This window comes from Drosophila nasuta, chromosome 2R (genome assembly GCF_023558535.2).
Source record: "Drosophila nasuta strain 15112-1781.00 chromosome 2R, ASM2355853v1, whole genome shotgun sequence".
Taxonomy (NCBI): domain Eukaryota; kingdom Metazoa; phylum Arthropoda; class Insecta; order Diptera; family Drosophilidae; genus Drosophila; species Drosophila nasuta.
In genome coordinates, this window is record NC_083456.1 from 19,732,545 (window position 1) to 19,748,221 (window position 15,677).

General features: G+C 43.2%; 5 protein-coding genes across 5 annotated transcripts; 2 read left to right on the forward strand and 3 right to left on the reverse strand.

Annotated features, from left to right (window-relative positions):
- Positions 1–529: 529 nt before the first annotated feature.
- LOC132785136 (probable basic-leucine zipper transcription factor N) lies at positions 530–6,875 on the reverse strand. The gene is made up of 4 exons (XM_060791129.1): positions 6,556–6,875; positions 2,935–3,246; positions 2,154–2,607; positions 530–1,378 (listed from the first exon to the last, which is right to left on the reverse strand). Exons 1-4 carry the CDS (start codon positions 6,630–6,632, stop codon positions 971–973), a joined length of 1,251 nt encoding a protein of 416 aa, XP_060647112.1. The 5' UTR covers positions 6,633–6,875; the 3' UTR covers positions 530–970.
- LOC132784191 (uncharacterized) lies at positions 4,811–6,378 on the forward strand. The gene is made up of 3 exons (XM_060789625.1): positions 4,811–5,184; positions 5,251–6,036; positions 6,091–6,378. The coding sequence occupies exons 1-3, from the start codon at positions 5,087–5,089 to the stop codon at positions 6,215–6,217; spliced, it is 1,011 nt and encodes a 336-aa protein (XP_060645608.1). The 5' UTR covers positions 4,811–5,086; the 3' UTR covers positions 6,218–6,378.
- A 2,567-nt stretch (positions 6,876–9,442) lies between the features above and the next one.
- On the forward strand, positions 9,443–11,498 carry LOC132785654 (E3 ubiquitin-protein ligase RING1). Its single transcript, XM_060791851.1, has 2 exons — positions 9,443–10,832; positions 10,890–11,498. The coding sequence occupies exons 1-2, from the start codon at positions 9,555–9,557 to the stop codon at positions 10,932–10,934; spliced, it is 1,323 nt and encodes a 440-aa protein (XP_060647834.1). The 5' UTR covers positions 9,443–9,554; the 3' UTR covers positions 10,935–11,498.
- Positions 10,926–11,961, reverse strand: LOC132785655 (uncharacterized). Its single transcript, XM_060791852.1, has 2 exons — positions 11,817–11,961; positions 10,926–11,748 (listed from the first exon to the last, which is right to left on the reverse strand). Exons 1-2 carry the CDS (start codon positions 11,835–11,837, stop codon positions 11,296–11,298), a joined length of 474 nt encoding a protein of 157 aa, XP_060647835.1. The 5' UTR covers positions 11,838–11,961; the 3' UTR covers positions 10,926–11,295.
- Positions 11,962–14,020: 2,059 nt separating this feature from the next.
- LOC132784010 (hydroxysteroid dehydrogenase-like protein 2) lies at positions 14,021–15,411 on the reverse strand. The gene has a single exon (XM_060789366.1). It carries the CDS (start codon positions 15,317–15,319, stop codon positions 14,099–14,101), a length of 1,221 nt encoding a protein of 406 aa, XP_060645349.1. The 5' UTR covers positions 15,320–15,411; the 3' UTR covers positions 14,021–14,098.
- Positions 15,412–15,677: the final 266 nt, after the last annotated feature.

Sequence of the window (15,677 nt, forward strand, 5' to 3'; positions counted from 1 at the left end):
CAGCGAAGGAAAAACTTAAGCCGACCCAACAAACAATTATGCGGCACAGTTGCCAAAAAAAAGGGAAAAAAGAAAATCACGAAAAGAATCTACAACATTATTTATGCAGCAGTTTTGGAGGTAAGCTTTTTTGTCATTATTATCATTATTGTTATTGTTGTGTACACGAGACGACTCTCTGTCGCCGACTTATAACATGTGCGCGTGGATCTACAGCTCGAGCTTTTTATCTGCCAAATGAGATATTGCGCATGCGCGCACTCGCTCGCCTCGTTTCCGTTTCCAGACGACTGCCCCTTAATGCGCAAATCTAGCTCAGGGCTTAAGAGCTCTCCTCCAACACTCCCGAGAACTCCAGCACTTCATTCCCGAGCGTGCTCTTATAATTAGCAAAAATTCCCAAAACCAGATTGCCGGCGTTACGCTCTTCGAGCAGCAGCTGCCAAAAATTTTATGACTTTGCCTCATTGTGTGGCGCCAAACCAAAAAAATATCTCGAAGGTACTGTATCTGTCAAGCTGTCAATCGTTGTTCGCTGTGTTTTAAAGCAGTCATCATATTTATTGATAATTACAAATTCGTACATGTGCTTAAATATACGCATAGATGTATACATAATTTCCTGTTGATTGATAGTCGTCGCAGTGGCGTTTGTGGCGCCCAACGTGGGTCGCCCCATTGCCAATTGCTTTGATATTGTGCATTTCGTATTTGTATAAAAATATATACTTCTAACATATATAGTATTTCGCTCCACTCATTTGATTTGATGCAGAATTTTTGGACGGAAGTACATTAAATGGAAGCAGTCCCTATTCAGACTGGAAGTTTTAGCTACGCTTCTACTCGCAGTATAGTTAATGAGTTGATATAGTTAGTATTCGAGTGGTACAAACAATTCATCAAAAGAAAGTCCCACACCACAGTCTTATAGATGCACATTGCATACGAAATGAAGTGAAGTTGAAACTTATGATATGATATTCTGATAGAACTGCGGCTTTGTCTGATGCTCCTTGATGACATAGAAGCCCTTCGGTTTGCCATTGCCGGCAAAGTATTTGTGGAAACTTTGCTTGTTCACCGCCTGGGAGGGCGCATAGTATGTGGGCGACTTTTGTTTCAGCGATTTCCTATATTTAGACTTGCCACTGCCGGCACTGAAAGACTTTTCGACCGTCTCATTCTCCCAGGGTTTACGCCACGTGGGTATATTCTCAATGTCCAGCAGACGATTGCGATCATCGGCCGAGACATGGGCAAAGTGCGGCTTCTTGTGCAGCGCCTGCTTCAAGACGGGTAGATTCCAGTGGTAGATACGGCCAGGACGTCCATTCGAGCTGAAGGGAAACAATACCTGCAACGTGACACGCATAATGATTAGAACATTACATTAACAGCAACAGTATCTATAACAGTAGCAGTAACAGTGCTGCTAACAGTAACATTAACAGCATCGCTCAACATTCTGATTAGCATCAGCATTAGTCAAAGTCGAAGAAGAAGTCTTCTATGGGCGCCACATAAATTAGTCAACAAGTATCGCTAACAAATTGGATTTTTAATTAAAGCATCCCAAGTTGGTTAATGGATGTGGCTTGCATATTCATTTACAGCTCGAGCCGTGAGAGCGTAATAATTTTTTATGCCTAGCACATCCTCCAGCATTGACATTGACACAGCAACAACAACAATGCCATCTACTGTGCGTATATAAATAGCTAAAGCCTGTCACTGCCACCGCAACTGCAACTGCAACTGTTGCAGCCGCAAATGTTGCTGCCAACTGCCAAGAGTGGTGTCTGGACGCTCTGTGCCAAAGTTGGTAAGTCGGTCGCCAGTTGGTCGGAGCTGTTTGTTGAGTTGAGTTGAGTTCCAGCTATTCAGCTATATGGGTGAGCCATTGCAGCAGCAGCAGCAGCAACTCTGGGCCCAAATGTGTAATCCATTTTCTGCTCTTTGCTGCCGCTGTTTGTCTATGCGTGTGTGTGTGATATGGGTGTGTGCAGTGTGAGTGTGCGTGTGTTTGTTTTTTGCAATTTGTTTTGTGCACATGCGCGCGCGATGTTTATCTGCAGTTGGCCAGCAACGAGACCGAGACAGAGGCCGAGACCGAGACTGTGACTGAGACCGAGACCAGGCAAGACATATTATGGCCAGTTCTTAGCATTGTTGTTGTTGTTGTTGCTATTGCTGTTGCTGTTGGTGTGCCTTTGGTGTAACCTAATGGAATCCCGTTTACCTTTTTTCCCGTTAGCTTTCAACGCCGACGCCTCTGTTGCCTCCGTTGCCTTAGTTGCCTCCATCGGCAGTGCGTTGTTGTCATGGATGCTGTTGCTCATTTGATGTGGATGCTGCTGCTGTTGTGATTGCTTTGATTGTTGCTGTTCTTGTTGTTGTTGCTGCTGTTGCTGTTGCTTTTGTGGTTTGTGTGCGACATCGAGCGCATTCTTCACACCGTTGGGACTTGTGTAGTAGTGCAGATTGGGCGGCAGCTTGATGATGAACATGTGTGAATCATCCCGCGATGCGTGACGTCGTGACTCAACCGCCAGGCGTTTCCGGTTATGGCTGTTGGGCGCCTTCACCTTCATGAAGCCCATTTTGCTGCAAGTGCAACACAAAGCAAAGAAGAGTCAGGGGGCATAAGAGTCTTGTTAGCTAGTGGCAAGGCAGAGAGTAGAGAGAGAGAAGGAGAAGGTGAGGGGGCGTGTTGCGCTGTCTGGCGAGTTCGAAACGTTTACCATGAATATTTCATAATATAATTTATGGCCGCAGCAGACAGGCCAGCCAACAACATGGCCAACACAACTGCCACAGACATGTGTGCAACAGTTGTTGCAGTTGTTGTTGTTGTTATACTTGTTCTTTGGCACTAGACACGTTGCATTAATTAAGCCCAAAATGAGTGGTGCTCCCCGATTCGATACTCACTTCAACATCTTCTTGTTCAGCCCATGTGCACCTCTTGTCAGTGGTTGATGTTGTTGTTGCTGTTGCTGCTGCTTTGTTGCGCCTGCCAAAGGAGTTGCAAGCACATCGGCCCGCAGCTGCTGTTGCTGATGCTGTTGCTGGTATTTGTCCTGTCTTTTGATTTTGTACATGTGCGTGGCATCCTTGAGAGTCGCTGACGTTGCCATTGCCAGTGACTTGGCTGAGAAGCTGCCACTGTTGCTGCCACTTCCACCACTTCCACCACTGTTGCTGCCTTGAGCAAGTGCAGCGAGACAAACGAAGCAGCATAAACTGCAAAATAAAATTAAGTTTATGGCCTGTCTTTTATTTTATATACCGAGGCGAGTGTATCCTTCGATTTTATGTGCGAAATTCCGCAAAGGGATTAAGTCCCACCACACTGAGGAACGTCAGCAGGGTTCAGGGTCAATCAAGCGGGCGATTCGATTGTAGAACTTTGGGTTCTGCAGCTCTGCAGTTCTTCAGTTCTCGCATTCTGTTTTCCCTTTGTCCAATTGTTGTATTCAAGTTTCAAGCAGCTAAACAGCGGTGGTCAAGCTTGGAAATTGTAAACCCAATGAGTGGACTGGCCCTTAACAAAAAGTTCTAGAGAGTCGCGCAAAACACGTTAATAAGGAAGAAAGCGCAAAGCAAAAGCGACTAAAAATGCAAATGAGCACGTACCGCAAGCAACAAGGGGAAAAGCGGAAGAGAGCGACGATGACGACGATAGAGAAAAGTCACATGCTGTCATGCACTGAACGGTTCAGTGGAAAGCCCATGACGATGACGATGATGATGATGATGACACACATGATGATAATGATGGCGATGAGCATGAGAGAATTGCAGTTGAAAGCGCTGCTTTTATACCACCCAAAAAAGGAAAAAAAATAAATGGGAAAAGAATATATTATAACATAAAACTGTTCCACATAATCACTGGGCTGTGCCAATCGATGTGCAATGCGGCAACTATTGGCCCCTTTATCCAAAGCGAAGTTCTAGCCACAAATTATGCTGGACATATACTCTCCTCGTGGATGTGTGGAGTGCACTTATATTGACGAAGTTTTATGCATCAAATGTAACCGAAGGCGACCACAACGAAGCGACGTGCTTGGCATTTGGCAGTGGATCCCAAGACAAGTCTCCCCCAGCTCCAAGCTCTCTCTGTTACACACACACACACATAATTCATGCAACGTTTTATGCGAAAATCGCTGAAGAAAACTCGAGGAAAAATGCATGCGCCGACCACGTAATACTCTCTCTACCTCTCTTTCCTTCAATTAGAATGTGCTTAGAAGCGCCAACTAAGAACTATTGTAACTGAATCCCCAACTAGAGACCCTCCAGCGAGCAGCTCCGTTTACGATCCGAGGGGAATTCGTGAAAGCTGTCCGATGATGAACTCAACTCGATACTTGGGTTTGGCTGGAAGTAAGCATAAATTGTGAGAAGAAAAGTTAAAGAGTGGAATCGATGAAGACAACCTCGGGGCGGGATTAGAAGGCTGCCAATGTCTGATGGATGCCCAAGCAGGAGGCAGGAGGGAGCAGCGGGGCAAGTCATTGACTTTCGCAACATATGCCACATGCCACTTGCAAATCAAAATGCACTTCAATCAACACGTATTTAGCCACAGATTGTATTAAGAGTCGCTAACTCGCAACAACAATAAAAACAAGAAAAGAGGAATTGCTAAATTGCAGAGTAATCGAATGCAGTTAGCCGGTTTTTTGTACCTTGTTCGTCCTTTTGCAGTAGACAGAGTTCGCATATGTGGCATTTTTGAATTATTAATGAAAGCAACACAAAGGAGCCCGCGGCAAAAACATCGACACAAAATACAACACGACGACAACGACAACAACGAGGCAAAAAGTTTGCGTGCATTGCCAGAAGACAAAATCAAAGGGCTGCGTGTCAAAATTGAACAGATTTGTGGCCAGCAGCAGACAGAGAGACGCAGTCAGAAAGTCAGATAGAGAGAGACAGACAGTCAGACAGCACACCCAAGCACACAAAGCATCGAGATTTATAAATAATTTTCATACACAAAGCATAAGCAATTTTTTTATTGTACATTTTTTTCCAACATTTGATTTAGCATCCAAATTCGAGAGCCATGTTGCGCGTTGACCTGAAGGCCTTGTTGCAAATTTCAAAGTCGACGCCGGGAGCGTTGCAAATACACAAGCGCATCCAATTGAAGGGCAATGTGAGGTGAGCATTTGGCAAAGGCGTTGACGTTGAATGCAACACTTACTTCACATTCACATTCCCCTGCAGTTATATCATTTGCTGCGAGCTGCACGATGGCCTGTTGACCATCAACCAGGCGCGTCGCCTGAAGCTGGGGCGAACTAGAAGACGCACCAAGAGGCAGCAAAAAGTGTTATCAAAAGCTAAGCAGCCAACAACTGTGATGTCCTTGGAAGGATGTCTACCAAGCAAGCCAAATATTAGTAGTCATGATGCGAGGTTGGACACACAGGACTTGAGGTCTATGATCAACCAATATCAACAGACCTCTATGCAAACATGTTTCACAATTGGCACCCAGACGAGGCAAATTCACTTGGTGTCGCAAGCCACGCAAATCGTGCGAAGCATGGAGACAAAAACTACTCAGACACAGGAAGAGCCAATGTTGTCTGCTATGGCCAGCACTATGACGGATGCTGGGTTGCAGTATCGCAACAGTGGCACACAGACCACCCAGGAGCAGGATGAAGATGAACTACTGTCGCCCCACTTAAGGCTGCTGCATCAGCTGCTCACAATGAGCAACACTCAGGGACAGCTGCTACTGCGAGGCGTGGAGGGCATAAATCAACTTATAGAATGCAAAACACTCGAGATGGAAAAGCAAAGCCTGGAAGCCACAACGACGGCTGAGGTCAAGCAACTGTGTGCCAAAAGCTATGCGATATTGACACAGAACAACAATAAATTCCAACAGCAGCTAAAGCCTCAAATTCGCAGTGCAAGATTTCGTTGTGGCAAGTTTGGGAGCTGGCCAAAGCGAAGACATCGACATCGCAGGGAGCAGACAAAACATGCGGAGACCACAGCGTAGGTGTTCAAACACTCGTCAATAGAGTTCTACTGATAATCTCCTCTGTTCAGCACACAAATGCACAGCTGCAAAGCGACGCAAACGGAGCAACTGAACACGAAGGTCGCCGCCAACCTGGTGACTGCAACACAAAGGCACAGAGACAAGGGATTCCTTTGGCTGCGACGCAGCAGCTAGACACAGTCGAAAAAGAAAAAAAAAAAAAGAATTAGGAGGAACCTTTAGTTGAAGCATATTCGACTAAAAGACTCCCTTTTTTATTTCTTGACTATTTGAAATTGTAGCATTACATTAATTTATTTATTTTTATTACTCTAAACTTTTAGAACCAAACACTATTGAATTAATGTCTTTATTTTCATTATTTGTGGACGAAAGGTAATTGCTTAGGTTAATATATAAAATATCAAGCTAAACTTCAAATTTAAGCTTCCCCGCTTTAATAATTTCTGAAACTGCTGCATTTATAACAGCGGACAGACAGAGGGGAGGATATCAGAATGTCGCCAACTTACCAGAGCCAGCTCCAGTTTGGTGATTTAACTGTTGCCATTGCAGCTGCTGTTGCGGTTACTGTTCTCGATGCACACATTTTTGTCTTTCTTTTTTGCTGAGCATAAAAACTGTTTTACGGTTTTGGCACTTGGATTATTCTGCATGAAATGTTTAGATTAGGCTTGCGGCTGCATCGCTTAGATGGCGCCAAAGTCAGACCGAGTAATGAATACGTATGTGAATACTCGACTTTTGTGAATATATACTTTGTGAAATACTTGGCAATCCGCAGACACGTCCGCACGCGATAAAATCTCGCCAAAGACTGAATGGAGTTTGGCTCGGGTTTGTGCCAAGTGACCAACGTTGTGAGTTTGCTTTTGCTTTGGTTTCTTTCTTTTGTTTTTGTTCTTTTCTCGTTCGGACTCGACTCGGTTGCAGCTTCGGTTTTTTGTTTACCTCGCCGCTGTTTGTTGTCTGTTGTTGTTGTTGTTGTCGTTGTTGGTCTTGTTGTCGGTATGCAAAAAGCCAACAAACGAAACAACAATAAGAAAGTCACGCTTAACGACTGCCGCCGACTCCGACTGTCGATTGTGGTCTTGGCCATGGTCTAGGCTGGACACTAGTATTGAATGAAAGAGAACCAAAAATAGGCAGCATGCAACAAGCTAGGTGCCGCTGCTTGGGTGGATGATGTTGCAAAGCTATGAACCAAAATCACGTTTGGGGTGTGAACTGGAGACACATCGATGCAGCGCAAAATAAAAAGTCCTGAGCCGCAATTCTCTTGACCGCTGATTGATTGTTTGTGTATCGCAGGCGAACACGCCCCGCTTCTGGCGTGCAACAAAAAGGGTTGCACTTTAATTGAGATTTATTTATGGCCTAGGCAAAGCCGAAAAAAATAAAAAAAAAACAAAAAAAACAAAGAGCGCTTCATAATAATGAGCTAACCACGGAGCTGGCAATATTTGGACAGCGGCAGGCAATTGAAAACTCCAACTTGAATTGTGTTGTTGCTGTTGCCGTTGCTATTGTTGTTGCCGTTGTTCTTGTTGGCACTTCAGCAGCACAAAGCAGCGTGCAACGGTTTGGAGTCGGAGTCCGGAGTCTGAGAGTTTGGGTTGAAAATTGGGCGAGCGAGCCGCCAGCTCGTTGTTGTCAAATTGTTGGCCATCTACTCTGGCTGCATGTGGATGACATGTTCGAGTGTGGTAGTATGTGTGGCATGTTGAGTGTTGCATGTGTGTGTGTTGTTTGGGTGGGAGCTCGTTCGCTGTCTGTAAGCAGCCTGGAATGCTGAAATGCACTGTAGTTTTGGCGGCGCAATTGAGTTTGGACCAACTAAAGGTTAAGTGGCATGTTCGAGGCTCCACAATTTGGGGCAGCAATCAGCTTAGTTCGGCTTGGCTTTAACCACCGGACCAGACATCGGCCAACGTTATGCTCAATTATACATCGCAAATTATTGTTGTGGGCACAAAACTTTCACTCAGCTTGCAGAACAATTGTGCAGACAGCGAAACAACAAAACACAAAACAAAAACAAAGGCAACAAAATGGCGCAAACGACATGAAAAGGACGAAGAGAAAAATGGCTTGCGCTTCCTTCCGGTTCAGTTGACAGACCTCCCAAAAAAAAAATACCATGGAAAAACCAACACAAAGCAGAACGAAAACGAAAAAGAAAAAGGAATGGAAGAAGAGAACAATATTTTACGAAGAGGAATGACATGTGTCGTAATTAACAACTAACCATAAACGAAGACATAAAACAAACTATGCGCCACTCTTCTGTGGACTGTGTGTTGCGAGGATGATGTTGCAACCTGGACATGTAGTTGCAACTTTTAACAAGCGACTGCAAATGATTAATGTCAATAAAGCGCAAAGTAAGCTGTACATTGACTTGACCATGCAGCTTCTCGGGCATTTTTGGGTCATGAACTTGCCCAACACAATTGAGGACACAGCGGCTGATCCTCAAGCGTCGTGGACGACGTGTGGGCGCAATGATTGCCCAGTTCAATTCGTGTCAGACTTGGCAATAAATTGCAAATGACAGGGATGCTGATTGGTTGCGCAGTTAGACCGTGACTTGGCAGTTTTGTTTAGCAGACGAGGCACGCTTCCACTTAACGATAATTAGCTGCCTTTCTAATGAGGCATTTAAAGTTACATGCTTACCTACAACTTACTTTTGTAATGAGTTACATACTTACATCTGGCTTTGTCTTTGTCGCTTTTGGCACTGGCCCCAAAGCCATGTCACGCATGTGTCCAGCCATTTCACCTGTGCTTGCTGTGGCGCCGCCTCCGAAGCTGCGTCAGGTTACTGCCACGTCACATTTAGCGCATTCAACGCATGCGCAGCCAGTGTGACAAGTCAGTGAAATGGGAAACGTTGACATTGCTGTTGGCTGGGAAATTACATATCTGTCTGCTGTGGGTTCCAGTGGCTTCCATTGTCAACAATGCCATTGATTTAGCACATTCTTGGCCCCCCACACACACACACTTCATACGCGTAAAATGGAACGCAACGCAAATGCAATTTAGCTAACGGTAACGCCAGCATTTAATCCATATTTGGTGGCATACTCAAATATTTCGTTTGATTGACGTGTGTCAATCAAGCAGTTAATTGAAGAGTTCGCGTCTGGTTGAGCAAAGAAAGCATTTCCACTTTTTAGATAAAGAGAAAATTCTTTAAATGTGCAACAGCACTGTGCGTAATCCAGTTGGCGTAAAAAATGGCAAAAATGCAAAAATTAAACATATATAACGGCATTTTTTTGGCATGACAAACAAAATATACCAAAAATGTAAAAAACATTACAAAAATGGTCACACGGAATTGCGCTGATAGCGTTGCCAGAGAAGAGAGTAATTATCGTGTTATCGATAACACTTGCTCTCGACAGTAAACAAACTGGGCTATCGAATACATACAGAGAAAGAGTGAAAATTGTTGGCTGCAGAAAAACATTAAAAAAGTGAAGACAAGAAAACAGAGGAAATGGCCTCGCTAGAACCAACACAAAATAAAACATGGGATCTGTCCCTGTACGAGCTGCAGCGCAAGCCGCAAGAAATCATTACGGACAGCACAGAGATTGCCGTTTCGCCGCGCAGTCTGCACAGCGAGCTAATGTGTCCCATTTGCCTGGACATGCTGAAGAAAACGATGACAACCAAAGAGTGCTTGCATCGCTTCTGCTCCGACTGCATTGTCACCGCGTTGCGTTCGGGCAACAAGGAATGTCCCACGTGCCGCAAGAAACTCGTCTCGAAGCGCTCGTTGCGCGCTGATCCCAACTTTGATCTGCTCATCTCGAAAATCTATCCAAGTCGCGAGGAATACGAAGCTATACAGGAAAAACAAATGGCCAAATTCAATCAGGCGCAATCACAGCAGGCGTTGGTTAACTCCATTAACGAAGGCATCAAACTGCAATCTCAGAATCGTCCGCAACGCTTTCGCACCAACAAAGGAGGAGGCGGTGGAGGAGGTAATAATAGTGGAGCCGGAGGAGGAGGCAGTGCTACACGTTCCGGATCGAGTGCAGTGCATGCCCATGATACGGCTTCCAATGACAGCAACAGTAACACAAATGGCACCGATCGTGAGACACGTGACGTGAGCAGCAACAACACTGCAGCCGGAACAGCATCTGGGGCAGCAGGAACCGCAACGGGAGCCACTGCCCCAGCCACCAACTCCTCGACCACAGCAACAACAACAGCAACAGCTGCGGGCACTTCAGGCGCCAGCACTTCATCCAGTCGAATGCAGGTAGATGATGCCTCAAATCCACCCTCAATACGCAGCACACCATCGCCAGTGCCCTCGAACTCAAGCAGCTCCAAGCCGAAGCGTGCCATGTCAGTGATGACATCGGAGCGTTCCGAGGAATCGGAATCGGACTCCCAAATGGACTGTCGTACCGAAGGTGACTCCAACATTGACACCGAAGGCGAGGGCAACGGTGAGCTGGGCATTAATGATGAAATTGAGCTTGTGTTTAAGCCACATCCCACAGAGATGTCGGCGGATAATCAATTGATACGTGCGCTTAAAGACAATTGCATACGCTATATCAAAACAACTGCAAATGCAACTGTAGATCATTTGAGCAAATATCTGGCCATGCGTCTCACCCTCGACTTGGGCGCAGATTTGCCCGAAGCTTGTCGGTTGCTCAATTTTTGCATCTATGTAGCGCCACAGCCACAGCAGCTGGTCATCTTGAATGGCAATCAGACACTACATCAGGTCAACGATAAGTTCTGGAAGGTAAGAAGAATGATGATATGTGCTTCAAACATACTTTAATCTCCCCTTTAATCGCAGGTCAACAAGCCCATGGAAATGTATTATTCGTGGAAGAAAACCTAAAGCATCATTCGACATTTATTTCTGCAATTGAAATATATAGTAATAGATTTTATCGTTAATGTGCTTAACAAGAATATTATATATACATACATCATACAAATATAACAAATTGTAATTGTAAATTGTAAGAATACATTTGCCGCTTCGATGCGGGAAGCGTATTTAAGGAACACTTATAACTATTTTAAGCGACTAAAAAGACGGGTTCGTTTGCAAACCAATGACTAAGCATTGTGACTCGCGTGAGGAGAAAATACAGAAAAGGCGCTGGGATCTGTTGAGGTTTCGTGCGGTTTCTTCTACACTTTGGTACTGTCATGTGAACACTAAAAAGGCACCGTTCTCTGAACTGAAAGTGGAATCATTTAGGCACTCGGCGCATCTTAGCGAGAATTGCATTGCGAAAGTCCTTGAAATCACTGCTTGCTTCAATCTCATTGCGGCACTTGCCCTGAATGCGATAAAGTCCTAGATTAATCTCGGAACGTTGCCCATTAAGTGTGCGCCGCGTCAGATCCTGTTCCAGATCGTAAGGCAAACCCAAGTCAATCAATTCATCAATTTCATCTTGGGCAAAAGTTCGTTGCGTTTCCTGCAAATATTCGGCGCACTTTTCATAAATGTCTAGGAACTGTTCGACCTCCTTCTTGTCGCCCGCTCGTTGTTGTTCCAAATAGCGATGCAGTAATCTGGTGGCATCCGTGTCCAGCAGTGTTTGATGCACATCGTTGGTGAGTGTGTAAATGCGCTGCACTTCCTCAACTGTCATATCAGAACATCCACAAAAACATTTGATCAACTTTACAGTTTTGTTCTGCGTGGGAAACGTTGAGTATATTTATTTATTGTATTAATAATATACACCCAACCTTTGGAACAAACCTTGTAGGATGTCGACGCCATGATGTCGATGTTTGATGTTTCTTATTCTATTGATGTTTCCTACTTATATTAAGTTTCCTGCTGATATTAAGTTAAGGCGAAGCACAAAGCAAACAAATTTGTCGATGAGCAAACGTCTGTTGTGAACTAGTTCAATTGAACACAGCACTTGAATAGTGTTGCCAACAATTTGATGTGAAAAGTAAAAAATAATTTAATAAATCAAATTTTGTACGATATTCTTCATTAACCCCTATTCAATTTTTTAATTTATTATAATTTCCATTTGTAGAAAAAATATCCACATTTTAGTTTTTTCATACTCTCCCGATGTATGGAAAGAACCGGCCAACACTACAACTAGTTCAACGAAAATACTTGTTCTTTTAAGGGTATGCCACCATATGGGTTGCTTATTGTGATAAAAAATGTAAACAAACCAATGAATGAATGAAACGAACATTTTGGTAGATAAATAAAAAATGCTTTAATTTTGATAAGATGCTAAGCAGAAACATATGTTTTTTATATTATTTTGCTTTCGAAAGCACAAAATCGGTAAATTCTATAAATTCATCTTGTAATATGATATTATTGCAGCACTTTTCTTGAATCTGTTCGATGATGAAATTACTTTTTGTCCGATCACCATTCAGCGACTGAGACAGTTCCTTTCTCTCGTTTGGCCATATTCCCAATTGCAGCAACTCTTCAGCTACCTCCTGTGTTAGAGACAATTCCGTTTCCAGCAGCAATATCGAACATTTCTCATAAATTTGCAGAGTATTCATAAGCTCACTATCTCCCAATTGTTGGCGTTCTGCGAATTTTCGTATCTCATCGATCGCATTCGCATCTTTGAGCAAGGCATTTGGATTTTTTGCAAGAGTGTAGATTCGCTTGGCTTCCTTTTTATCAAGTATACTCATTTTTACTATGAATAGATAAATATGTTAGTAATTTATTTCTATTAATTTTAACTTTGCTGTTGACTGAATTAATTAATATTTTAAAAAGTAAAAGTAAGCTAATTCTGTAATTGTCGATTGCAAACTAAATCCAATCTTTCCGATTACTTCCCAAGCTCATCACTTTTTAACATTGACTCCATGATTCAATTATACAAGGTAGTCGCGTCGGCAAAAGCTGACAATGAGTGCGAGTGAAACAGGGCCAGCACAGTAGTGTGAGCGAGAGACAATGAATTTGTGCATTAGCTCTTAGACGATGCAATTAATATTTATATATTTAGAAGCTAATATTAATGTCTCCTTGACATTTTTTTTAAATGTAAACTGTTTATGAACAATCTTAAAAATATATATGATAATTCTCTAAATGTTCTAATTCTATCCGTGTCTACGGCATACATTACAAAATGCCAATTTGCCCAAGCGTTAATTGCAGAAAAAATTCGTCCGCATACAACCTCTTCCGTCGAAAAACGATCACACACTGACGAAATCTTTTGGCGATGGGCTTATCATGGATCATGATAGACTCTACCATGATACAATTATACAATTATGTATAATTGTATCATGGACTCTACCTCGATGACATCATTCGGCAAGAGAAAAGCTTCATACTTTCGCGCCAATTTTCGTAACCTATCAAGTGATATTGCAGGGTTGCATTTCAAAAAAATGTATAATCAATTTGTATACGAATTTGGATCAGTTTTTCAATGGGCAATTAAGGCCAGTTTTTATTTTAAACTTTTATAGATACAAAAGAAATTAGAAAATAAAATAATATATATATGAGCTTTAAGTTTTTATTTTTTAACTCATAACTGCAAGAAGCTTAAAACCTATTATCACAACACTATGTACATAAATACCCTTCTAGTTCATACTGCTGGGTATAAACATATCTATGTTAAAATTTTGCAGTTAACATAATGCTAATGGACTCTTATCACTTTAACTCTTATCTCTCTCTGTTGGGTGTATACGTTATTGGGACTTACAAACCTGAACTCTTTTAGAAAGATAAGCGACATGGACCCCCAATAATATAATATAAAAAAAATTATTATAATTATGTATAGTACCATACATTCTTCTTTACGGTTAAAATATGCAGTTTCACCATGATTTGCACATTTATAATTTGTATTTTTATGATCAAAAAAATAATTATTATAGTTGTAATTAAGAACTCAGCCAATAATCATAATAATAGTAAATAAAATAAAACAGTTTTGCCTATGTATGTATGTCTTTGTATTTAAATATGTAGGATGAACGATATATGAATGTAAATTCAATAACAACTATTTACAACTTTGATTTCAGTGCTTTCATCAGTTTCTCCAATTTCAGAGCCTTTTGGAAGTCGCCGCTAATCTTGAGCTTGCCGGACATGTAAGCTGGAGCGGCCTTCAGTTTTCCCGAAAACATGTCAAAGAAGTTATTTGAGTTCATGGTCAGCGTGGCATCCGCAGCAACTGGAGGAGCACCTGTGCCGCACGCACCGGTACCATTCTTCAAATCCAAAAACCAGATACCTTCTTCGGCACCATTGATATTGAACTGATAGACGGCCTGCGTCTTGGAAACGATTTCAGCTGAAAGCAAAGATTCGATTTTCTTGAAGAGCTGCGGGATTTTGGCATCTCCAGCAGCTGCCGGCGCACCACCAACAACAGCTTCTCCGGCAGGCGCCTCCAAAAAGAAGTCCAACATCAGCTTATCGGCATTTTCACGCACACACGCGTAATCCGTGAGATCCTTGATGCCCACCGATTCGAGCACCTCGTCGTCCACAAAGAATTGACCAGTGGACTGTTTGGGTTCCCGCGAGAGAATGGCATAGGCTGCATCCGCCATAATCTCTGGTTTGCGCGACCAACTGGCGCTGTCTGGTCCCGTTAGCATCTCAATGGCCGCCGTATAGATGGCGGTACGAGGCCAAAGGGCATTGACAGCAATGCCACGATTGCGGAACTCTTCCGACATGCCAAGCACACACATGGACATACCATACTTGGCCATAGAGTAGGCCACATGAGGACTAAACCATTTGGACTTCATGTCTAAAGGCGGTGAAATGTTCAGGATGTGGGCGTGGTTGCTCTTCTCCAAATAGGGCAGACATTCCTTAGACACTAGGAAAGTGCCGCGTGTGTTGATGTGATGCATCAGATCGTATCGCTTCATGTCCGTATCTGGTGTGGCCGTCAACGAGATGGCGCTGGCATTGTTAATAAGAATATCGATGCCGCCAAATTTGGCAACAGCCTCCTTAACGGCTGTACGCACCTGCTGTTCATCACGCACATCTACGATACAGGGATGGGCTCGACCACCAGCCTTCTCGATCTCCTCGGCCGCTGTGTAGATGGTACCAGGCAACTTGGGATGCGGTTCGGCTGTCTTGGCAGCCACCACAATGTTTGCGCCATCGCGAGCAGCTTTCAAGGCGATTGCTTTGCCAATACCACGAGAGGCGCCGGTTATGAAGAGAGTGCGTCCTGCTAATTTGCCGGAATTTATCATGTTGAACTGTTCGCTTTATGTACTGAAAGTGGACTAAGAAACCGTTTGAACCGCAGTCGATCAATGTTGAAAATGCGAAAGTCCAAAGTGCAATCAGATCAACAAGACGAAAGATTCAAAGAGGCGAAAGTCAAACACTGCGGCTTAAGTCGCCTCATGAATGCGCTGTAGCTAAAAGTAATGATACATTTTTTGGGAAAGCATTTACTATTTCACAGCTACTGCAGCCACAAATTTATGCATTGCCATTTTAATTTCTTGCTGCAAATAATATGATGTATTTTGTATTATAGTTTACTAATTTCAGACCCTATATTCCCGTTTTGTCATTACCACTTTTTATTCGTTGTGAATGGCA